We start from the raw sequence: 26,282 nt of genomic DNA, 5'->3' as shown, positions 1-26,282 counted from the left end.
TATTCCGAATCTTTCACAGACTAGCAATAAGGAAGAATAATATAAGAATCCTTAAAGACCCCATGAACTTGGAGGCTGTTGGTGCTGCATTTCTTTTTTCTGTATATATTTTGTAAAGGAATTTTTCTGTTGTTACAAAATGCAGGAAGCATGTAGTATATTATTCAGTTTCACAGAATGGCACATTTGATTAAATTAAATTGATCTACAAATACTTTAAGAACTATTCACTCCATCCTATAGCTAAATTTATACTGTATTAAATCAAACTAATATTCAGATACTTAAGATCCCTAATGAGTTTGCTGGGGCCTAAAACCATTCAGTGTACAAAATAAATGTCTAAGTACAGTTAGGTTGTTGAGCACCAGCTGCTAACACTGTGTGGACAAGATTACATGTGTATCACCAGTTAGTGCTACTGTGTAAATAGTTGGTGGACATTTCTGACCTGATCCAGAGCACATTCAACCTGATGAGAAGCTTTCCAGTGATTCCCTTTTGCTATTCTCAGGACTAAGAGGAATAACACTTCCACAGGTTAAATAAGCAAACACAAAATGTTAAAAAATTTCTTGAGTCCTTAATTCTAAAGAAGTGAAAAATTTATTAATTACAAATTATTTTTTCAATGGAAAATGAGCTTCCTGCAAGACTGACCTTTCTAATCACCCTTATTTTACAATGTATGATAAAATTACCCATTAATTTTACTTTCTGCAATTCTGTACAGACATCTGCCTTGTCAGAGAGAGCAGAACCACCCAGATGTGTCTTCCTAGTGGGGTCTCAGCTAGAGTATGCAAAGAATGTTCAGGCACAGGCAGACAAAGAGACAAAAAAGGAATGGAGAGAAGCAGATATAATTCCAGGCATTTCAAAGGTCCTACAATATTTGGCAAAAAAGAGAAGAACAAACAAAAGAAATAAAAATTGATTTCATGCATCGGAAGGAAAAAAAAAAAAACAGGAGAAAAGCTATTTTTTCTCAGTGGATGCTAACAGCTTTAATTTGCAAACACTTAAAAGTATCCTTCAAACAGGGGGTGCTGCATTTTACAGACCTCATTTTCTCAGACACTCTGCACAATTTATAGTGGAGAAAAGCAACATGCGAGCAACCTTCTATTCCAAGTGACAACTGCTTCTGTTTCCACACAGATTTAGGCTTGACAATTTATGCTTGCTTTCAGCTTCGCTACTAGGTAGCAGAAATATGCAGCAGTCTGTGGAGCATTCCTTCCAAGACAAGAGGGCAATGGATATTTCCCAAAACTACTATTGAACTCCTTTTAGGTTGTCACCGACACTGTGTGGCTTCAGTGGTCTGCTCCTGGCTTCAAGCTCTGTTATTTTCCTAAGATTGACTCCCTTTCCGAGGATGAAAAGGGGAATATGAGCATACAAAAAGGAAAAAATGTAAGGAAAGAGTGAGTCACACAAAGATCCTCTTTTCAGGAATAAAAAAGACTGTAAATCTGAACACCTGATCTGCAGTCTGACCTCTGCCACAGCTGCTCTTCTACACTACTGCAATGCACACACCTCAGTGCCACTGGCTGCTCACACTAGGAGGTGTGAACAATTGCACCTGAACCTGGTGGAGCAGAACGTTATCAAATAAGGCCTTCCTGTAAAATGAAGGCAGCCAAAGTAATGCTTTGACAAATGCCTTTGAAAATACGTAGAGATTTAACAACAAACCGGGGGTACAGCTGCTGGAATCCCATGGACCATGTGAGATCCTGCAAGGCTCTGCAGTTCATCACACACACAGAGAGAAACATCTTTTCTAAGGGTTGAGGTTTCAGCCTTCTGTAGGTATGACTTTTTCACATAGAACATGTGCTTGCAAGGCTGCATGTGTGCGCTGAAAATCTGAGTGTCTGAACTGCTTCTGGTTCCAGGTCTGAATCTGTGTCTCATCTTTGAGCACAGAAGAGAGAGCTTGCTTTTCTGCAAACTTTAATCTTACTTACATCAAGAATAAGGCCTGGGACCTTGTCTAGCATTGACTGTCAGACCTCAAGGATCTGATGTATATCTAGTATCTGACATGCTACGTATCTGCATAAACTGGTGGTAAAAATATCAGTTATACTCCTTATTTTTACAAACACGCGGACAGAAGCTCTTTTTGTATATATTCCATGTTGATTGGATTCCTGTTTACCATCGAGTATGGGATTCATTTCAAGTAGCTTCAGCCATGTAAACAATCTCTCATCTACTTGTCTGGGCTTTGCCTAGTCACCACAGGGAGGAGGCCCCTCAGAGCATAATGCATCTCCACTGCCTTAAGGCACCTCTCCTTGATAGGAAGACCAGCCTCCAGAGGTGCCGCTCTCTTCTCCATGCAACACTCTGTAAAGTTATAGTTTAGGCAAGATAATTTTAATAACATATGAGTTGGGTGAGATATAGCTCAACCTCAGCTAGTAACCTCCATCTGTGGATAAGGGGAAACCCACAAAACAAGCTGATATCAGATCTACAGCTGAAGTTAATAAAGTCAGCTATAGGGGAAAGTCACACAACTTTTTAGTGTTATGATTACTCTCGCTGTACTTCAGTAACACTAAGGTGTAAGCTCAAAAGATCTAACACATTTTCTATACTCTAAAACACTGGAGGTGAGGGTTTTTTTAAAAGAAATCCACATGCTTTTGTGTGCAACACCTGCACAAAGTTTTCATTTATAATTTAGATAGAAAAGCTGGTCACAAATCATAATGAACAAGGTCTGAATAAACACAGTAGAGACTTAAGTGCAGAGCATAAAACGCATAGTTAGACAAGACTGATGGCAGGGGTTTTTGTCTGTCTGTATTAGAAATTTGCTAGAAAGATTAATCCCATTCCACACAACGGATAGTATTTGAGACATTCTGTACAGACAGTTCAACAACTATGTCAACAATTTCATCCTTGGCAACCTCAGGCCCACTCACAGAGAAAGAGAAACCTAGAGGGAGAGACACACCCATTTTTAGAGCAGCATCATAGCCAAATGGGTTTCCCATCACAAAGGCAATTCATGAGGGGCACAGGGTTTTTTGTTGTTGTGGGTTGTTTTTTTTGTGGTGTGGGGCTTTTTTAAGTACAGACGAGAAAAGAAAAAAGTCAACTGAAATTTGTTCAGCGAAATGCAATACACAGAACTTGGTAACAAAGATGCATTATATGGCACCAATTTACACCATGGATCAATCCTGTCTGGTAGTGTCACATGCATAGTTAACCAGGAATATTATTAAGGATCAGTAATAATATTAATAATAATAATTTAGCTGGGCAGGTAACTTGATTCAAGCTAATCTTTTCTGTTAAAATGGCAAGAAAAGGGATCTCTCTATGAAGTTGATAATACAGTAGTGGAAAACCAGAAAATCTTAGACAAGTATCCATTGCAAATTTGTATGCTCATGGGCTGTATTATGCCCCAGATCCACTATGGGTCATGAGATACATGACTGCACACAAGGGGCCAATGAAGTAGCAAGGATTCAACCACATAAAGAAGAAAGAAAGAAATCTCTTCAGTGTAATTCCCACAAGATGTTTATATTCAGACCACCATATGAGGAAAACCTTCTAATGGCCATAAATTTGAATCCACATGCAAAAGCCCACAGAGACATTTGGGCCACCAGTAGGATCATCTCTGACAAATCTTCTTTCTCTTTTTATAGTCTGTGGGTTTAGATTTGTGAATAGGGCTTTAGAAACCTTTTGCACAATACAGCGGTGATCAGCACCAGATGTGCAAAGAAATCAGTAAAAAGCAGTATCTTAAAATGCTTTCAGTGTTGTACCTTCCTTTGATGAAAAACAGCAAGCAAACAACAACAAAATCTTTCTTTACATCCATTAAAAAGGGCAAATTCATTACAAATAACAAAAAAATGTTAAAGAGAAAAAACTTGGCTTAAACCTTTTTTTCTTGTTACAAAATACTGACTCTTTCAAATTAAACTTTTTTTCTTTTTCAAATGTTCTGTGTTTGTTTTGTTTATGAACTGACACGATCCTCTGAAGCAAAGTTATCTGCTTTCACACCTTGGTGGGACCCAGGCCTTTTCAAGCAAATATTGCTTTATTTTATCTTAAGTTTCTAACAGAGCAAAAGCAGAGTCACTGCAGAAAGAAGCAATGAAACAAAGGAGGACGACGTTGATGGACTTCCCAAGGTCGCTGCAGGTGCCAGACAATGGTTCCCAGGAGGGGAAAATATGGTTGTTTAAAAACAAATTTGGTGCATGTGGCAAGCGTGGATGTTTCCCCGTGAGATCCAAGGTGACATGTATGACGACAGACATAGGAAAGGAGTAAGGGGAAGAAGGGAGAGGGAAGGGAAGAAAGGACGAGGAAGAAAAAGAAAGAAAGAGAGAAAGAGAGAAAAATAGATAAAAAAAATTAGGTCATAAATATAGAAAACATAAGAATCAAAGGTTTATTTAATTTTGTAAATTAAAATGGCTAAAGGTTAAAGAGGAGCATTAGCACATTCACACCGACAAAAGGGCCGGTTCAGAAGCTCAGCAATGTCCAAAGCTGCAGAGCAGGGTCCAAGTCAGGGTTTATGGGGTTTGCAAGCAAATGAGATTAAAAATGATGGAACAGAAGGCTCAGCGAGAAACACAAGAAAATGGTTATCTGGTATTTGAAAGGACAACACTGCCTTTTACATATAGAACAAAATAAAGAAAAGCTTTTGTGTAGCAGACAATCCACCTGCCTGTCCAAGTCTTTCCCCAAAGCCTGTTGTGCGAAGGACTTGGATAATAGATCCAGGTGACTAAAATCCTGGAGAAGCAAGAAGTTCTTAAGAATACAGGACTGACTTTTCCATTTACCCTTCCAGCTGCTTGTAAACTACTCTAATGCAATTATTATTATTATTATTATTACTGAAAATAATACCCTTATCCTTCCAACCACTTTAAGGACACTGTACAGATGACAGTAACAAAGGACTCTACATAATAAATATACATTTTGTCTGCAGGAAATTGCTATTACTGTCAAGCAGACTAATGCCATGTTAGAGGCATTGGCTCTGACTTCTCCTACGTAGCTCATTTTGAAATCAAAATGTAAAAGCTAAACGCCATAAAAACAACAAGAGATGCTAAAGGAAAGTAACACACAGAGCCTCTTCTCTACTGCAATTTGTCATACTTGCCCTGATTTCAGTAGAGACCTGTGGACTGCATGTCAGAAAAATCTAGCCTGCCCTCTGGAAATATTTTCCCCAATGTTATTAGTTTGGGGATCAGCTCTGGAAACCAAAGGGTCTGGAAACACCTTGGAAGGCCTAACAGAAACCAAAGTCCTCTATAAAATGAAAAATACCTAGAGAAACAGAGTCACAAATCCAGCATAGCCAGCAGTAATCATTTCACCGCACAGTGCTCTACTTGCCCCTGAACAGAGCACATTCTTTCTAAGAACCAGCTGTATCCATCTGTCGGGTCAATCCTGCAGCAAATTTGCACTCCAAAACAACTGCTTTTCAAAGTGCTTCCAACATTTCCAAGTACAACATTTGAGTGGCAGCCTAAAATCTGGTTCCTCCTATGCTTCACACCAGACTAAGTGAGAAATAATTTCAGAGAGGCCAAAGAAGTTACACCTGTGATAACAAACTGTGCTTCCTCCCCACCCCCCATTTTTTAGAGGGTCCCTGCCCATGTTACTGTTGGATTTAAAGGGCTCAGCGGCATCTGTGCTCCTTTCTCCTCCCATGGCCAGGGACTACAGTATGAACACTGTGTATTCCGAAGACTACAGCGTTCTCAAAATTTGCTAATACACCTGTGCAAGACATCCCAGCTGTCCCAGGTAGCTTTGTTGCCCAATTGGGCATGTAACAGGCTAAAAGAGAGTATCACCACAGGAAGGCAACAATGGTTGCACAGAAAGGACTGCGGAGGAACAAAAAGACTGATCAGTACTTGTAACTTTCCCTGGGGAGATACATCACAGTGCAAAGGAACCACTTTCTGCTGTTTCCAGCCTACCGCATTTGAATGTTCAGCTCTGAACTGACCTTAAGGCACTCTTTGCCAAATTGCCCTCACTTTATCCTGCCACATCAGTCACAGTTGTCCTTCAAATATGCGAGGGTAGTAAGTATTAGAGCTGTTGAAAATGAGAATCAGAGTAAATTGCTTAATGAGTTACTGAGGGTCCTTCCACCCAAAACTATAGCCTTGTTCAAACACACATCCTAACCTCTCTTTTGCCCCATTTCCCTCCTCCTCCCTACCATACACATTTTTCAAGCCCCAACCAGCTAGGTCACTCATTTGTATGCTTAACATTATCTGGCTTAATCAAGTGGAGTTTCAGTATGCAAACTGCACAAGGTCTTAGCTGTTTCCTTCAGACAGGAAGAGAGTGGGCACAGTGGGGGCAGAGCAAGGATTGAATTCTCAGTGCAAGGGAAAGACTGAAGAAAACTCTCTAGTTGTTCTGAAGAAAAACATGAGACTGAGTTAATAATCTAGAAGACAGAATGAAATCAAATCACTCCCTCCAATATAGACTATTAGCACCAATCCTGGCATGAATATGCTTAACTCTGGCTGTGCAGTGAGGACTTATCTTGACTGACTCATCAGCTTTCAAGTTCATCTATCTGCCTATAACACACCAGAACTTTAATTTACAGGTAGTCCAGCAATTTCGTCCTTGAGGTTTTGTTTGGTTGGTTTCCCCTCCACCCCCATTTTTTAATATGCACTACTACTACCTGTGTAGAAAAGAAATACTAACCTGTCCTTTCAACACCTTCCAGTGAACTGCTAAATTCCTAGCATCTCAGATAATAGGGTCTGCTTGTTTTTCGTAGCATTTGTGCTTCTACCTCACTTTTTAAGCATGCTAATAAGTATAGTCTGTCTGAAACAAGAGTTTCCAGCAGCATTCTAATGCTATTTAGTTACTTTTTCCTAATGCCCTACCCAATGTTAGAACAGTGCTGTTTTAAAATGACTGTAATTTGATCTCCATTTCATTGAATGAAAAAAACCTTCAGAGAAAGATTTTAACCCCCTCCCTTTCCAACCGCTAGCAAACTCCTTATGCCTTTATTTCTCCAAAGGCTGAGCTGGATGGACAAACGAGCAGTAAGCAAGCCCAAAGCAGATTTGGAAGGGAAATCTGCATTGTGAAAAGCATCATCCCAGAGATCTGAACTGGCTCTTTCACTTTAGTTTAAAATAGGAATCCTACTTTCTGGTTTCAGAAAGCATTTTCTATCCACTTTTTTTCTCATCTGACAATCCTGTTACCCTGATACAAAAAGCCAACATTCCCTGTAGTCAGATGACGGTTTGTCATGTAACATTCCTAACAGTGTACTGCTAATGCTGTACATACTGTAACATAGACTACAGTACAGGTATGTACATGGCAAAAACTAAGCTTTGGATGGGTAACCAATTGTGATAATGGCTTTAAGCAAGCAAGTTGTCAGGGTTACTCAGGCACATTAAAGGATGCAGCACTGTTGCATTAATTGGAAGCAGAAAACAATGGTAGAGCTTATGACTGCTGTACCTGGGATGACAGTAGGCTGAGCAGAAGTTCGGAAAGCATAGTGAGCTGGTTTGGACTTCCCTTGCTGGTTTTCAGCTATCACATAAACTTCATACTCCGCATTCCAGTCCAGGGACTTCAGCATGACATGGTCACTGCCAGATGGAAGTCTGATCTCTGGTTTCCATTCTGAGGAATGCTTCTGTAGAGCAGTGAGATGACAGGCAGGGATGCAAAACACACAGCACAACATTAGTAGCCAGCTTTGAGAACACTGTAATGGCTAACTAACAACTGGAAAAGTGGGGAGGTTTCTACACAAGCACATGCTCCTCAGCTAATTCAGGGTGCAAAACATCATGCGCTGTTGGCTCTAAGTGTAAAGGACATGAGAAACTGAAGCAGCTCCTTTCCTGCTCTGAATCCTGTTTTCTGCACTGCTACCACCCCTGAAGAAAATCCCTCAGTTCTTCCTTTCATCTTTGCCACATCACTAGATTACTTTCATTTCAGAGGGTAAACACAGCAACTTCTGTCTGTCTGTCCTGCAAGGCACTTTAAAAGTATTCTTCCATGTCTTAGTATGTCAAATTTAAATCATCTGAGAGACAGAGATTTACCTCTTCACCTGGGTCTGGCCTAGCTTACCACTACCATTCTATTCTGCATCATTTAAGAGAGATTTTAAAAGGTGCATACAGCTAGTAACTTTGATAATTCCTACTCCAGTTTCAGGGAATCCAGATGTACATTTCAACCAGACGAATTTGAAAAACCCACTGCCAAGGTAACTTGAGACAGTCCTAGGCAGTTTTCTGGGACTGGAGTGTGCTAACAGCTTTTTCTGTCTCTGCTGGAATTTATGGTTCTGTGATACTAGATTGTCCTTCTGACATTACAAAGACTCTTCCCATTCTAAGAAGCTCTAAGTAAGCTAAAATGCACAAAATGATGGTGGTAATGAATACTCTTGGGATTTCTAGACTGCAGTGCAAAGTTTGCTCTGTGACTTGACTCTAAGGATTGTTCTTTTGTAGCATCTAAAGAAAAGATTACTAATAGCCAATACAGAATTAGTTCAGCACCACATCTGCCAGACGCAGTCACTGAGAAAGTGCCCTGCTTTCTTAATAGCTGGAAAGCTTCCGTATTTCAGCTCAAACACACTGGTACAGCTGAACAGCCCCCAAGTGTATTGCGCCTGAGAAAGTGTGCAGACAGCAGAAAAAAGTCTCAATAACTTCTGGCAATTCTTTCTGCTGCCCTGAAGAGCTTCATGTTCTCACTGACCCTCTCTCCAGGTCCTATTCCTCAAGAATGTGCTAAGCAATCTCTCTGACTGGGTGTTCTTTTGTAGGAAAAAAACATCAAATACCACCTAACATAAAATTAGGGCCACGTTCAGCTTACAATATTAGCTGCTTATCACATCAATGTTCTTTCCCAAGACTAGGGCTAGATGTTTTGCTCAGAGAATCATGCATTCTGCAATCATGGGGAATCTACAATTAGAGCTGATTAAGTTAGGCCTGAAGGGGAACTGCTTCCAATAGCATCTCTCACTTTATCTGTGTCTATACTGATGACATTGAATGTCTTATTCAATAATCTGCAGAATAATTTGGTACTGAAGCACCCATTACTCAATCAAATATGGCAGTTTTAATGACCAACGGAAAGTTATGGTTAGATACATGTCTGAAGGTGGGCAATGCTCTACATTATGAACCTCTGGACCCCAGCTATTTGAGTTGTTGCTGGCAATCCCATCTCAGAAGTATATGAAATGAAATAGTACTAAGTGCACATAATTACCATATGCTCACCATTCTACAGAAGATAGCATGAAGAAATAATCTTTCATAGTCAAAATGAAAGGAAAGAAAATGAGACAAAGATTTTGTATGTTGCTTGTGTGCATGTCATGTCTCGTACCCTATACAATTCCACCACTGCTGCTTAGCGTGTATTTCTGTACTGGCCTACCTACAAGATCTTAGCTTCAGGGTTGTCTGCCTACATAGTGAAGTCTGAGTACTGAACAGGCTAAATACAAATCAGGCTTGAGCGTCAATCATACTTACAGCTTTATATTTGATCAGATAATGTCTAATTGGGGAGCCACCATCATCCTGCTTGATAACATTCACTTTAATGGAGTTTCCATCTTCGCCCATCTGACCTTCCAGTTTGGGTGCGCTGGGTTCCCCTGAAACAATGGTGGATTTATGTTTATTTGTTAAAAAAAAAAAAAAATCAATAGGGGAAAAAGTACTCATCAAAATCAGAAACATACTTCATTATACTCAGCTGCCAGGGTATCGGCCTCACTCTGACCCAGATACAGAGGACACTGTATGTCTAGGGTACAAACATTTGCAAGACCCAAGTATTTCTTGCATTTGGTAGTTTGTTTTCACCAGTACAAGCTACCAATTTTGTGTGTGCCGGAATAGAGTCAGAGGCTAAGTGAAAAAGACCCCACCCTTCCCCAAGAATATCCTAGAGGAATGACCAGTTCCTCACTATTTTTGTTGTAAAACACTGATGTGAAACACCTGGAAAATGTCAAGATCAGGTATGTGGCAAACAGGCAGGCTGCTCCTGTGAAACAGATATAAAGAGCATCATTGAAAAGGGACATTATGCTTGTCATACAGACCTGTGTTTGCACTTTGAATGTTGTTTGGGTTTTATAGTTGCTGGACCAGAGACTCACGGGTGTGCTCACTTAAACGAGCATGGAAAAAATGGTACTGAATCACAAAAGCACATCTTTTCACTCAGCTCGCACTGGTGTAACTAACTGCTGGAGAGAACTAGACCCCTTCACTCTTCTGTAATAACCGTTTTTAAAAGAAAAAGCTATCATTTCCCAATTTGCACCTCTGACATCAGCAGCAAACTAAAATGTCATTTGCCTCTGCAGGGCATACTGATTTACAACCACATCCTTCCGCACCTATGTCTCTACAACTGCTTTTTCTAGCCAATTCCTCCATAACCTGCACACAATCTGCAGAGGATGGTTCCCCAATCCCAACTCAAGCACTTCCTTCTTGCTCCTTTACTATAACACCTCTCCTAACAAAAGTCAAATTCACAGATTGTCCAATTACATATTTACCCACACCCTCAGAAATACTGCAGCAAATTGCTCAAGAGACATGCTTTCTCCTTCTGCTTTCCTATTACTCCAGGGATCAATTGTTTCCGAAGTGCTCTGACAGCCTGTGAATTTACTATGCAGGAGGCATTATTACCTATTTATTTGGTTTTGCGGAAAAAGAAACCCATCAACCAAACAACCTCCTGTCCCCAACAGCAGAAGTATCAAATTAGCAAAAGAACTTAAATTATAAAAGAGCACCGGTCTCTCTTTTCAAAAGTGACATAGACCACATGAGAACTCAGATCCTGCTAACTTTCTGTCAGTGCCTGGATGCTTGCTTTGCTCCATTTTATGTAAAGGCAAGAAAGGCTTAGGCTCCTTTATGCCAATGCTCAGCCAATGCTCATCTGAGATGGAGTTGGAGCTATTGTTTTTACAGCCCTGAAACGCCTCAAGAGTTTAAACGCTAGTCAAAGTCATTAAGACTTGACAAAATTTACCATAAGTCTTCCTGAAGCTTACCAGTTCATTTTACAGTACTGACTTCTTTAGTATCAGCTCTGTGATGTAGCCTAAGTGCTTAAGCCATGAATTCTGGGCTTAAAAGCTTCTTAAGAACTTTTGACCATTTTAGCTGCTATTCTCTGGAAGCTATTCTGCCCTATTTCTTTATGGGTAATTTGAGCAAAACCAACAATGCAATTATTTGTAAGTTAAAACAAATCAGCTGTAGTTGGCAATTCCAGCGAACTCCTGAGATTAATCACACTCTGCTGGCTGGTCTCATTAAAGGGCCCTAATGCTTACAGGTATTTTATATAACAATTAAGTGGTTGAATGTTAAAAAGCAAAAAATTCCTACACCTCTGTTTAACCACAGTTATGCATATTTTACACATTTTGGAAGTATTTCTATTTATTCATCTAAGTGATTAATAGCTCATTTACAGCTGATTACATGAAATTTATATACAGAGAATACAACAGACAATGCACATCCTGTGTTTTGCTGTGCACCTTGAATCTAAATACACCTCCCAAATGTTTGCAGCCCCAAACGTTTGCACAGGTTTGCTAATGCTGAGCACACACACTTTACTGTTCCAGCTCAAAGTGACCTACAGTTTTGCTAAAGCACCTCTTGTCTTTACTTGCAGAGCCACTTGTGGTTTGGACAATGGGCTTTCTTGAACACATGCTCACAGATACACTGAAGCGTGGTTAAATACAATTAAAAGATGATCCAATTCTGAATGTATCCCAAAGATAACAATACCAAAACTCTGAAGTGGTGACATTTGTGACTTAAGAGCCTGAATGTAACCAAATGAGAACAAAACCAGGACACTGAAGTAACATTTGTGACTTTTTAAAGCTCAGCCTGTTGCCTAGAATCAAAGTTTTAAAAAGACTTAGTTCTGTTAGATTATACTAAAAGGGAAAGGAAATGATAAGCCAGTAGTTGTATCAAGATAAACTTTGAAAGACAGTATCAGTCATGGGAATTTACAGGATCTTCTTTCAACCCCCAAAACATTCTCAATTCTAAATCTATTCTGTCTGGAATTGTGTTCAGCTCCTAATGGAGAGCACATGCATTTCTGACTGGCCAGAGAAAGGTTAATCTTCCAATACCTTTCAAAGTTGATCTTCAGAAGTAATGTGAAGCCCTTCCCCTTGCCCTTGCCCCTCCGAAGAAAGAATTCAAGCACATTTTTTTAATGAATCATCAGTGAGAAAACTGCAAGACCTTGACTGAAATAGTAATTTAAGAGTCATGGGATTTTCTTGCAGGCTAACACATGCTCTAACATACCAACCCTTCCAAGAAGGTAATTACAATCCATGGATAGATACACAGAGCTCTTTTTGATGTGAGATAGATACATTTGTGTTTCACAACATAGTAACTTCTCTTAAAGATGTAAAGAGGGAATGCTTCTTTTTTCCATGTTGTATTTTCCTTTTCCAAATCTTTGCCTCTACCTGTATCCCCAGTACAAGTCTCCCATGATATGAGCTGGACACTCAAGAACTGTATTCCACTCTGTGACGGGTTTGTCAGTGACTGGAAATTGTGAAAACACAAAGGTAATGGTCTCAAGGTGACCATGGAAGTGCTCTGCATGGACCTCTAGTGTAGTTTGAAGCAGATGGCACACAGGAATAGGTTTTCCCATTTACGTTACAAGAGGTGCTATGCACTCCTCTGAGGAGTTCTCCTGGTTCACAGAGTACAGGGCCATTCATGCCTCAAGAAAAGACATGAGAATTTCGTGTTTAACTGATGACCACGTTTGCCATCTACTTTGCAGACAAAAGGGTGGATTTTTATCTTTACTGCCAACTAACTAAGGCTGCACATTTGAAAAGCCCTTCCCAGCCCATGTTCCTCCTGGAATTACAAATGCTGAAAGCATTCATAATGCATACAATGCATTGCAGATTGAAAATTAAACGGGAACAAGCACATTCTAGATGAGCAGAAGTACCTCACCTAGACATACGGAAAATATCAGATTAACCAAGCAATTGTATTTTTTTCTATCCTCAAAGAAAAGTATCACTGCAAAGGTTATTGGTTTTGACTATTGAGTTGATTTGAGTTGAAGAAGCTATTACTGCAATAATTGTGTCATGACTATTAACCAATAGTTAAATGAAACCAGAAGCAAATGTCTGGTTCTATCATTTTTTTCACACAAGAAACTAGCTCTCAGTAACAACTGGGGGCAGGGCATTCATGGCTACTTATTTTGCTGGACACTGAGCTACCTGACACTGCTGAAACATTTATGAGCAGCAATGCTTAACTGTTGCCGTATTTGTGGTAGACTTGATGAATGGCTTCACTGATAACTAGACAGTACAAGATCAATATCTCCTTGGTACTCTTTCCCATCCTCACCTCAGAGAAATAATTAGTAATAAGTAAATAGATCTTGAAGTGATAAGGGAACGGTGTTCTTATAGAAGTTAACCTCTTATCTAACACAGGCTAGAAATTTTGTCCAGTGATTGAGCACCAAGACTTAAAATGTGAAGGAACATCCGTTGGAAGGATGCTCATCCTTGACAGATTTAAATGTCAGAAATGCTGCTGTACCTTATACACAGCCATTCCAGTGATTAATTACCCTCTCTGCTGAAACTCTTCTTCACTTTGAATTGTCTAGTTTCTAGCTCCCAATTCCTTCCTTCCCCAACAGTTCAAACACACTTCTGCTCTGAGAAACATTCTCTTCAAATAGGACAATATGGACCACTCCTAATGGCTGAAACCCAACAGGTACAGCAGGGCAAGCCCTGGTGAAGAATACTTTAGTTTTCTCTCCATAAATATATGACATTTAATTTATCTTAAGCAGGAAGATGTAATGCAGATACAGGGCTGTAAAATTAAAAATGGGTTAGTATGTAGTTTCAAACAAAGGAGGAAGTTTAGTGGGAAAAGTTTAGTCCAGCAGAATCAGCATCCCTATAATGAGTCAAGATGTCAGTAGCTGAAGAGAAAAAGGTTGTCATCAGAAGGTTAGAGAAGAAACTCATGCTCACAGAACATGCATCCTCCCTACAGGATGGGAGCTGAAAAGCAAAAAGTGCATTACAAAGGTGTGCTACATGCCTAGGGACCTCCCATTACACTGAGCTGACTGGACATATTGCAGAAATCTGCCTATTCCACCCATAAAATGTGGGATCCTTACAGAACCTCCCTTGTGATGCTGCTACTTAGCTTATTGAGAGCAGACAGCTCCAAGCATGCCAGACTTCCTCTGTATAATCAGTTTACAAACACCTATCTGCTTAGAATTCACTCTGCTGCAAAATGAGGGATGCAGGATCTTATGCTTTTACTCTATGGTGTGACAATGCTGAGTGATTATGCCTGAGCCAGATGGCACCTTACTCAGCCCAGCAGCAAGAGCATCAAATAATGCAAGTGGAGCCCCTCTGGAGGGCAAGATGACAAGTAACTGAGATTTTCACTCTATGTTTTACTCTCCTTAAGAAATGGGATGGATTTTGCTCAAAGATATAAAGTTTACAGGTTTCAGCCACCCTACATACTTTGTTAGAACTTGACCACTTCCACTGATTTAAACTTCATCCATAGGACACTCTTCAGCAAAGGAAAACAGTAAATCAAATAGGTGCTTTACCTATGAGAAAAGCTAATAGACATGCATGGCACACTGCCTGCTTCTTGCAATTTAAACTCTTTTTGAGCAAACCTCCTCTGGAGCTGAATTCAAGAGAGCTCATGAAGTCCTATATTTTGAAAAGCAACTCATCTGCTCTATGAAGGCTCTTCCAAAGGCACCGTTGCCCAGAAATGACGAGCTGTGAATTAGTTAGCCTTCAGTCTCTTTATGCCTTTTAGGAAACTAAGTCTGTTTCTGCTTTCACATCTTCTGTGGCTCTGGGGACTTACTTTTTCTCTCCATTAACTCTTCTTTCTTTATCTTTACAACCACAAAGAGCTGAATGAAAGAAACCATCCAGACTCAAGCTCTTCATCACTCGTGTCCAGATCCCTCTCCACATTCCTTATGGCTGGCTTCTCAAGAAACAGTGGTGACATCAGGGAAGACTCCCGCTGCATTGGTTTGCCTAATATCAGATTTTAGGCCAGAAACATCTTGCTGGGCAGTATGAGACACAAGACACTGGGACTACGTGGCTCCAGCCTTGCAGCTCCTATCTTTCTAGGAAGCAGCACAAACATTCTTCTGCCTTCCATGAGGGCTACCCAGTTGCTGCACTGTACTGGATTACAGTGCAGGTCCCAGGAGTCATCTGAGTGTTACTGCATGGTCTTTCTTTTCCAGCAACCAAGTTTGTAACTCTCAAAAAGGAAGAAGCCAATGCTTTGCTCTGATGAGAATACAGGACAGTACATGCATGAAGTGAAGCATTATTTGTGACGGCACTGCCCTGTCAGGGTACAAACAGGCCTGGTAATCTGGAGTTAAAACTCAGACATCCATTCTTTGTGCTTCAGATGTAACTCATAATGAATCTGACCAACTGTACTTGAAATAAGAAACTGTTGTGCAGGCTCCTGAAGCCTGAATCACTACCCGTTAGCTCCTACATGATGAGAGGGTAGCTGAGGACAGTGCTCTGAGCCATTACATTTTCAAATTATTTTTTATCCACTCCTGCTAAACCATTAGCACCAATAATCTCCTGCTGCAGGGAAGCAGTAAATATTTCCTGGTATCCTTTCACTATTGTTTACTTTATATTCATAGTGCTTCCTTGATCTAATATTAGTCTGATGTAGTTGGATTTCAGCAGCAGCTAACTGTTTTTAATTATCTGGTTTTCAGAGAGCACCAAAAGCACCAGGACTGGATGCAGCTGTAGCAAAAACCTGAGGTGGGGAGAGAACACGAAAAAGCAGCACAAACTTTTCCCTAGTCACAAGGCACTGAATGCATGCTGGACCCCAGAAGTGACAGCAGTGCAGATGAGACAGACCTTTCATCGCATCTCTTCTCCACTTCCATCAAACTTGCTCCTTCTGGCCACCTTTGAAAAGCAGCTCAAATTGGTTACTAGACAACTGTAGCACTTTAGACTATGAGCTTAAATCCTTGCCCAGCTGGCACTGAAGAAAGATCCTGCATCCTTGCTGTGCTTAGAGAATAGAATTGCAATCTATGGTAATTTCTGCAACACATCAACAAGGAAGCAGCTGATTTCTGCAATCTTTGACCGTCAAGTAAACACGACTAGATTGTGACCTACAGTGTCACAATTTGACACAAACATCAGCCATACCTATGGGAAGTCTCCACAAGTGGTAAATATACATGGGTGAGAAAGAATAGGTAGGGAATCTTCAGAATGCACACAAGAGAAGCAAACATCAACAATCAAAAATAAGGAACAAAAACAGAAGAACATGCAAAAACGAGACAACCAAGTCTTCAATCCTCCTGGATTTTGACCAGAGAGGGAAGAGACTAGGGGAAGAGGGGCTTCTTCCATGCATGCAGTCATGTGGGAAGGTTACTGGTGTTAGTTTTATTTTCCTGGCAAACCCCAGCCTAAATCCTCTCCTGGTGGTGGTCCAAGACAGTAAGGCGATGTCAGAATTCGTAGATTGAAAAAAGCCAATTGCTTCCTGGTTTTCAAAATTATTTGTTTAGTTGGGGAAGCAGAAAAGCAGGAGTTTCCCTCCCTCCCCCCTTTAGATTATGCATGGAGTATTAAGTGAAGTTGTAAAAATCACAATGTTGCAGAAATTGTTTTTACTACCACACTCTTCACTTGGAGACTGATTTCATCAAGGGTCAATCATTTGCTTCTCGATTTCATGGAGATCACCAGCTACTGTAACTGCTGCTGGTAAATGAGTTCAAATTAAATCCCTTGCCAGGCTCTGAGATACTGCATGGGAGGAATGAAGTAGTCTGGCAAGAAAGGTGCAATAGTACTTCTGATGCAAATTGTGCAAGGTCTAGCTCCCATCATGTACTCTGTGTGTGCCTATACATACACTACTTTATAAAAACATAGTTCCCACTCTAGTTACGTGTAAGTTTTACTCATGATAAAAAAAAATTCCATCTTAAAACATAATGTGACATGCTTACCAATAACTAAATTTCAGAAATAGGGAATTTCGGATCCTTTTGATAGGCTACTAAATATGCATAGTGTGAATGTGTGTATGTATATATATCTATATAAATGTATACTGTATAGGGTCAAAATGTTGCTAAAGTGACAGGAGATAGGGTATTCACATTATCTGAGCAGTCTGTACTTGGCACACTGGTACCCTGAAAGGCAAAAGGATTTTTGCCACTGGTGCTCCTGCCAGAGTTTTAGAACCCTACTAGGACACTGACTGTTGGATTCTGATAGTGAAAGAAGCAAATGACTGAGCCATATTAATTTTGTCTTGGGTTTTTTTTCCTCCAAGTTTTTTCAAGCTCAATGTGGAAGACTGAAGGCGAGTTCTTCACATGCAGACAGTGGTGAGTGACTTCTCCAAAAGGCTTGTAGAAGGATTTTGGAGTGATGGAATTTGGAGATCCCTGGTCACTGACCAGAGGGGAATCCTCACCCCAAATCTAGGCAACCAATCAGAACAAAGTATTTTACCTTCTGTTCACCAGCGTGGACGACATCATCAGCACCATGCAAGCCACATGACAAAGTCACATGATACGCACGCACATGATTGGTTGAAAGGAAAGTGGAGGAGGTCACATGGAAAATACAAAAAAATTAAAAAACTGATGTAAACAATGGGCAAGGGAAAAAATCAACAACAGAATTACAGACTAAATAAAATAGAAACAAAATTAAATTAGCCAGTACATATCAGAAACACTGGGGAGACAGTAAAATCACCTGGAAATATAAGAATATTAAACCATAGAAAGCACTGAGTTATGACCTTGTGAGTGTTAGGAACAGCTACATCACTGCTTATTAATACCAAGTCAAAGAAACAAAAATTATTGTAAAGTGTGTGCCAGAGCTTGGACAGCTGAAGGAATCCACAAGACTGTTGAAAAGAAAAAGGGAATACATTGTTATTCAGAAACAGTCCAGGCAGTAGAGGTGAAATGGTCAAAATTACAGCCCACACAGTTCAGTGAAGACAAACCTTGGCATTTCATATTGATGTGTTCTCTCTTCTGCAGAAAAAATGTATTCCTAAATATCAACAACAGTAACAACTGAAAAAGAGAAAAACCTACTATGTGTATACATTTCCAAGAACAGAGTTTTCAGTCAAAGAGCTGCAACCAAAATTTGGTCAGACTGACAGTTATCACTCAGAGTGCACAAGCTCCGTCCAACACATTCAGCCTGAAGATTCGAAGAATAGCGTGAGTCATGTACAATGAATTATACCAATGATTTCATGTGTGCAAGGGGTTTTTCTGTCAATGAAGAGAGGAAAGAATTGCTCTGCACTGGAAATTAATTACAAAGATGGCATGAGGAAGACAGCTACTGCTGAAAGAGATGGAAAAGTATGCAGACTGTATGACAGGGGAATGAAAAAAAAATTTTAAAACCAGTACTAACTACTTTATAACTTGCATTCTTCATGATCATTCATCTGTCTCATCTTAATGAGGCTACTTCACAGTGCTCTGGTACTTCCCTGTTAATTTGATGTAAAGAGAATTAAATCCTTAATCTTTTGGGTGCTTGTATCTGACAAGATTAAGGGCATACCATTACTGGGGAAAGAAGCGATGTTTCAAAATGTAAAATCGATTTGTTACATCTAAGCTTTCAAGCCATTGTCTCTAGTTATAAACATAGACTCATGGAACTCTAGGTGGGTGCATCATGGAAGGAGTGAAGTTTAAGAGTTACTGTGAGATTGCCTGGAAAGGCATTCAGTGTCTTCTGCTCATGAGGAAACTTATTTCCAAATCCCCAGTAAGCTTAATATGAGATTTTAAAACAGGCAAGAGAGGTTGCCTTTCAGATCACTTCCTCCTGAAAGAAAACTTTAGTTAAAGATCAAGGGCAAAATTAGCAGTACAAATATAACCGAAAGCTACTTTGGATGAGGCTTCTAAGACACAGAAGACATTTGGAAATACTGTCTTTAGCTTAAAACCTTGAAATTCACCCTATTGTCATGGGTAGAAGTCAGGTAGTCAGAACATTGACTCTCTTGGAGCTTGCAAGAGGAACGAGGCCCTGGTACACACAGGCTTCTATTCACAGGCAGTACTTATGTGAATCTGAAAACACAAGGGCTTTCATAGTTAGCTCTGTCTCTCTCAGGACTACTGGACCAAGGAACCTGATAAAAATGTCTTTTATAGTACTGTTATTATCAGGGCTTGTAAAGAGATATGGACCATTGACAGGCTTACTTGCAGATCATGTTTTTTAAAAGCATGAAAAGGAGAGATGCAGTTTTGTCTGTTCTGTGAAAATGCTTCTCCCTAACTCCATAGCTAACTAGATCTTAGAGCTGTCTCTGAACATTAAATTCCTTTGGAGACAGGGACCTCAGCATTGTTTGCCTGGAGGCTCTGCAATAGTAGCTCTTGGATTCTGGTTGGACATAGGCTGTGGCAGAGAATATATACATCTGTGCTTACATCATGGTAAATCTGGAATGAGTGAAAGGGAAAGGAAAAAGAAAAGGAATATGAAAGACAAATGAAATAATGAATGGCTGCTATCAAACTTTCACTTTTTATGTAAACAGGCTTCCCCTCCCACCATGTTTATCTTATTATAACAAATAATGGGTGGCCAGGCCCATTTCTTAGGGAAAGAAATTCCAAAGCAAATAGAGTCACCAGCTCCTTGGGATACCCATGTGACCTTTTTCCCAAGACTGCAATCTATCTTGAATTGACTGGATACACTGTGCAAGATAACACAGATTTTATAGAAAAAAAACCACTTGGCTTTCCACCTGCATGTCTCTTGCTTAGTGTCCTCCACCTCCCTCATCCTGCAACTTTTGAATCTCTTGGCCAGTATCTAGTAAATATGACAGAAGTTCCTATAGATTCTGGAAAAACTGGAGACTAGATAGAAGAAAGACCCAAATTAGTGCCTCAACTGAAAAATTTTTTTTTTCAAGTGATCTCAAACATTGCTAGGCAAAACATATTCCACAGTGGAGAAAGCTGCAAGAAAAACTTCCTTACTGCCACTGATAACAGAACTATTTATCCAAGCAACCTAAGAGGATTAAGTGAAAGGAGATACATGCTCCTAAACATCTTATATGACTATAGACATCTCCCATATGTTACTGATCATGTAAAGTCAAAAACTCACTAAAGTCAGTGAAGAAACTCTCTTCAGCTTTATTAGGTTTCAGTTAGATCCATTGTTCATTTTCCTGACTTCATGATGCTATACAGCAGCTCTCAATTTCTAATTGCTCTTGGTTTCATTCATTTAACTACTGAGGTTAGATCAGGTTAAGACACAAGATCATTCAGCGGCATCATCAATAATTAAATGACGCAAAGTTATAAGATTATCTGCCTTGTGCCAATGCCCTTTTATGCTTTTGAATATAGCATATTCATATGCTACAGAACAACTTAGCATACAAAACAAATGTGTCTACTATTTGCATAAATTGACTAGGTACACAAATGACAATGAGGCAGTGAGAGGTCAGATCTGCTTCTGTTCAGCGTAAGAACCTTAACTTCAATGTAGGTGAAAATGGAAACTTTTACCCTTAAAAAACCCAACATTCCCCCCTGCAACTAACACCACCATCATCACCCCCACCCCCACCCCCCCCCGCCCCAAACAAAAAAAAGCATGGAAAATGTTTATCATGAACTAGCTCTTGGTATCTTTTCTGGGTAAATACACCCATTCTTTTTAAGGAACAAAGAATGTTCTGCAAAACATTAACGCAGCATTTTCCCTCAAAAGTGATGCTATGTCCTAGCCCCACATATGAACAGCCATAATGGAATCTCTGCCTCCTAAGAAATAAAAGATTATTAGTAGACCTGCTGGTTGCCACCTTACCCCTGCCCTTCACCCTCTCCACCCACCCTCCAAGTCTGATTCAACTTAATAGTTCTCTTCAGCAATACAAAACCACTACCACTTCAGACGCATCAGGAATCATGGCTTGGCATGTTGTTTACATGAAAAATACTGCAAGAAGGAAAGCGTTCATTGTGGTCACTGGCAGATAAAAGGACATTTCATGCAATGTATAAGACCATGGAATGTGCCAGTCAAATGCAGTAGTTTTTGGGTTTTTTTAAATTCCTTTGACAGTTCTAGACTAGCCGTACTATCCTCTCCATCCCAAACCCCCAAATAATCACATAATTCATGCTTTTAGTATTTTCCATTTAGAAGTGATGAACCATTGCTAACCCACTACAGGTAAACACACAGGTCTTTATCTTAAACACCATATTCACAGAAACACATACATTTTATTATTGCAAATCAAAAGAAAAGCATTTGGCTTTGTAGAAATGATTAGTTGTTCAAAACACACATATGCACCATGTAAACCTATGTCTTCCTTAAGTGTTTTCCTTCATCTTCCAGGACTGTGTTGCAAATATTTGCTTGGCTTTTATATTGGCATGTGATTGGCTATAGATCTCCTACATGTAGGGAATAAGATCACACATTTGATACATCCACTCAGTATTGGGAAGGTGTGTCACTGAACTTTTAACAGCTAGTCTAAAACAGACATTTCAAAATGGTTCTTTTATGTACAAATCAACTGATGCAAATTTTAGCTATTTTTCCTTAGAGTACTCAGATCCAGCATGGAAGCACCTGCTTACCTGATTCAGTCTCACTAGGAATGGCTGTCTAACCAACAAGGTACTGAGCAAGAACTGAGGGAATCTGAATCCAATTCCCATTTCAGACATGGACTTAGACCTCTTTTAATGCAGGCAGGGGATCAGTGGTAAGATGGGGCAATGCTCCCTCTCCCCACAGTCCTCTCTCCTATAAGATATTCTACCTCCTCATTTGCATCTTCTTTCAACATCCAACATCCATAGTTGTAGTATCAACTGTACCTCCCTAAGTTCACAGAAAATAGAGCAAGGCAGGGTAGCAAGAGGATTATTTAGTCCACATCCCTTTTGCAAAGGCAGCTTTAACACTAAAATCACTAATGGAAAACATGAAAGGAAAACATTCCTTTTGGAAACAATAATTTAAATTTCTCCCCCCACCCCGCCCCTTCTCACCCTCCATGTCTCCTCTAAATCTTGTATTTCCATTTTTTACTGCATGCTTGGTAGGACGACAGGAATAGGAGGAAGAGTGGTACCATGCTGGGTTCTTAACAGCTACATGCTCACACAACACATTAATGCCAGATTGTTGGTTAACAGACATCAAAATAGTGCGGAATAGCACTTTAATTCCCTCAGTAGAAGGGCTACAGCATAACAAATTGCACTCCAGACCAAAGGGGAGCAGTTCCCATCTACTCACTTGGTGGCTCTGAGCTTTCGGATTCAGCAAGAGGCTGAGGTGCTATGGAAACATGAAGGATAGATAGGACATGTAAAGGTGAAGCATACCATATAAGTAAGTTGTAAGAGGCAGGGGTGCTAGAAAAGAAAGAGGTGGTCTAATGAGGAGAGAGCGAGAATGATACTGAATCCTTATGGCAGACGTGTATTACCTGAAAAGGCTGCGAAAATTATGCTCTGCTGCTGTTTTCCAACCCCTCTCCACAGGGAGAGTTGTGCTGTCAGATGCAGGACCCTCCAGGTGACAGGGAAGCCAGCCTGCACTGCATCATTCTTGCAACAAGCTATGGCTCCAAGGGTCCCTACTGATACCTTTTCATCCTGAAGAGTTTTGAAGCTCTGAATCCAATTTCAGAGACAGCTACAGCATTTTTACCTACTTTTGGCCTGAATAGCAACGTAGGTTCACATGTTGCTAGCCCATTAAGTACTGGAATTTCTGGGAGGCCCTCTCCCAGAGCAGCACCCCATCGCTAGCTTTTGCCCAACTATAGAAAACAAAGGAGCAAGGACTAATGAGAACTTACCCTCCTGATACACCGTTCTTTCTCACCTCCACGTGCTAGGGCCAAGGTACAGGCAGAGAGGAGGAAAAAAGATTTAATGGCCCAACAAGGTGTGAGTACCCTTAAGAAATAAGGCAGTTTAGAGAGAAGCTGACAGGCTGAAAGTCCCTTGGGAATCCTGCTAAGCACTCCATTCCCAAGAGCAAAGGCAGACTGTACAAGCACTGAATACAAGGATTACCAGGACAGAAGGACAAAGAAGAATGTCTCTACTTCCAAAAGTCATGGGAAGAACATAATGTGAGAGACATGAGCTGTGAGGGATTTCTCTACTATTCTACATAATATCTTCAAAAATGAAAGAATTGTCACTGTCATGTCTTCATGACTGGGCAGAGAACTACAGTTAATGAGAGGGGTAAATCAGATGTTTTGAGAGGCTGGAGAGCCACCCCTCGGAAAGAGATCTGGGGGTTTGGGTTGATGGCAAGTTGAATATGAGTCAACAGTGTGCCCTGGCAGCCAAAAGGGCCAGTCGTGTCCTAGAATACATCAAGCACAACATAGCTAGCTGGTCGAGTGGGGTGACTGCCTCACTCTACACTGCACTGGTGTGGCCCCACCTCGAGTACTGTGTGCAGCTTTGGACACCTCAATATAAGAAGGACATCAAACTATTGGAGTGTGTCCAGAGGAGGGCAACCAAGATAGTGAAAGGTCTCGAGGGCAAGACTTACAAGGAGCAGCTGACATCACTTGGCTTATTCAGCTTGGAGAAGAGAAGGCTGAGGGGTGACCTCATTGCAGTCTACACCTTCCTCAAGGGGGGCAGCGGAGGGGGAGGTGCTGACCTCCTCTCTCTGGTGACCAGTGATAGGACACAAGGAAATGGAATGAAGCCATGTCAGGGGAAGTTCAGATTGGACATTAGGGTAAGGTTCTTTATTGAAAGGGTGGTCAGTCACTGCAACAGGCTCCCCAGTGAAACAGTCACAGCACCAAGCCCATCAAGAGTTCAAGGAGCATCTGGATGACACTCTTAGTCATATGGTTTAGTTTTAGACAGTCCTGTGAGGAGCAGGCAGCTGGACTCAATGATCCTTATGGCTCCCTTCTAACTTGAGATGTTCTATGATTCTGTGAATTCCTTTTCCTCCCATGGTGATATCAGTGCTGCTGGCGCGAGGGGAGAACAGGATAGACCCTCATGCAGTTTGCAGCCTAAATCTGATTATGCAGATTTTAAAAAGTGATGAAGCAGGATAGAAAGAAATGAGTTTTCTTCCACAGCTCCAGAAGGTGTTTTAGTAACAGGCTTAGGGAAGCACAAGCCATTCCCTGCTGATCACTTGAGTATCTTCTGCTCTACTTAGCTGAGAAACTAAACTCTTTATTTGCTGTGCTAGGTTGATTTCAGGAAATTTAGCTTCACACCACAAAACCTGAGTACATCCCATAAGACATCCCCAAGAATGGAACATAAACGGATCAGAAATCTTAACGGCAAAGACCAGTGACAACAACCAACTTTCACATGGGAGGGTTTCAGTCTATATCTTTCTCTTGATCTCTTTCCTTCCATGAGTCCAGCATACCTGGGAGCTCTCTGTGGTTTTCTCTGTCCTGGAAATCAAACTTACACTTATCTGTAGTTCCTCTACCAGAAGATTCAGTTTTCACTCAGGGGGCGGGGAGAGGGGGAGCAGAAATACACACACACACACATATATATATATATATAAAATACACACACGCACAGAAAAGAAGGAAAACCCAAGAATGTTAGGCAGACTGCACCACACTCAGTGAGGAGATACAGGCAGAGCAAAGTGGATCAAAGACAACAGCCTCTTCTACTATACTCACTCTCTGCTAAACGGGATGTGGGTGCAGCAGTACTTGCTAAAGAAAGAGAAAGGAAGGTGAGGAGGGGAGTTGATTGCTGTTAAATACTGCCAAAAGACGGAAAATTAAAAAACAAATTGGTAAGATTTTGCCAGATCAAGCCTCTCCAGACATAGAGCTCAAACAAAGTAAATGCACTTTGCCAGATCTGCATTTTGGATCCTCTGTGAGTTCTTGCTTTAAACCAACTTCCTCATAACACAGGATCACTGAACACACATGACTGTTCACCAACATTCCCGGGAGTTCAAACCAATGCCAGAGTTCAACAGATGCTGGCCAGCACTGTGTGTATGGCAGCAAAACACAGCCTACACGACCACTGTTTTGGTGAAGGCCATTGCTAACTATCCTATTACCAGCTTAGGACCTGGTGGAATTTGGGGATTATTTTAGTGTTGGTTTTGGGTTGGTTTTTTTACATTAAGATATTCTGATATCAAAACCAAACACACCATACACACACACACACTCTCTCTCTCTCTCTCCTGGTTTGACACACATTTGGGTCCCATCTGCACAACAGCAAGAAACAGCTGGGCCTCAAAAAGAAACTGTTCACAAGATCTGTGTGCAGCCTTTGTTTGTCTTCAGATGTATAAGGAAAAGGAAATGCAGAAAAGTAGCAAATTGTTGGAATGAAAATACAAACCCAGGTCAAGTTAGACAGATATCCTCCCACTCCCACAATTCTCATCTGTGCTAGTATAGTATGTCATTATTACTAATTATTTGGGCCGTCATGTGCCTCTAAGATAGAAAGAAATTACTTTTTGCTTATTGAGGAAAATTTATAAAAATCAAAATAACTATGGACGTATCCCAGCAGGCATTAAAAAATGGTGTCAGTTTTTACATTCAAGTAGAAACTTTAAATAATAGGGCAAGGAAACTAGTTGCTTTGGCTAGTCTTGGCCAGTGTAAAACAGATTTTTTATATTCTTTTCTGTAAAGTTTCTGAAATATGTCTGTGATCTTCAAATCACAGCAGACTAGGGGACACGCAACTTTTTCCTGATTTGATTCTACCCACAAACAGGTTTTATTGTGTGACTGAAAGTCCAGCACAGATGAAAAAGGCATTTCTGTTGTGTCAACAATCTCCTCACCATTGCTATAACCCAGTTCATGATCTGAGATGGGCTTTGAGAACCCCAGAGAGCAGAGAAAGAATTAGAGAACCGAATGCTCAGAAGGATCACAGCT

At 40.5% G+C, this 26,282-nt stretch overlaps 1 protein-coding gene across 6 annotated transcripts in view; it reads right to left on the bottom strand.

Moving 5' to 3' along the window:
- The window catches only part of NCAM1 (neural cell adhesion molecule 1), a 159,469-nt gene that overhangs the window by 17,582 nt on the left and 115,605 nt on the right, over positions 1-26,282 (bottom strand). For 3 of the 6 annotated variants that reach the window (XM_075035116.1, XM_075035113.1, XM_075035115.1), the window contains 2 exons: positions 9,630-9,754; positions 7,567-7,747 (listed from right to left, as the gene is read on the bottom strand). In XM_075035116.1, the coding sequence (XP_074891217.1) occupies positions 7,567-7,747; positions 9,630-9,754 (306 nt within the window). Of the gene's footprint in view, positions 1-587; positions 4,195-7,566; positions 7,748-9,629; positions 9,755-21,182; positions 21,186-22,624; positions 22,667-25,037; positions 25,074-26,282 lie in introns of those variants that run through there. The other 3 variants (XM_075035117.1, XM_075035118.1, XM_075035119.1) reach the window with 2 other exon arrangements.

The sequence above is a fragment of the Buteo buteo genome, chromosome 9, assembly GCF_964188355.1.
Source record: "Buteo buteo chromosome 9, bButBut1.hap1.1, whole genome shotgun sequence".
NCBI lineage: Eukaryota > Metazoa > Chordata > Aves > Accipitriformes > Accipitridae > Buteo > Buteo buteo.
The sequence above is the reverse complement of the archived record's forward strand: the minus strand, read 5'-3'. Positions and strand labels throughout refer to the sequence as shown.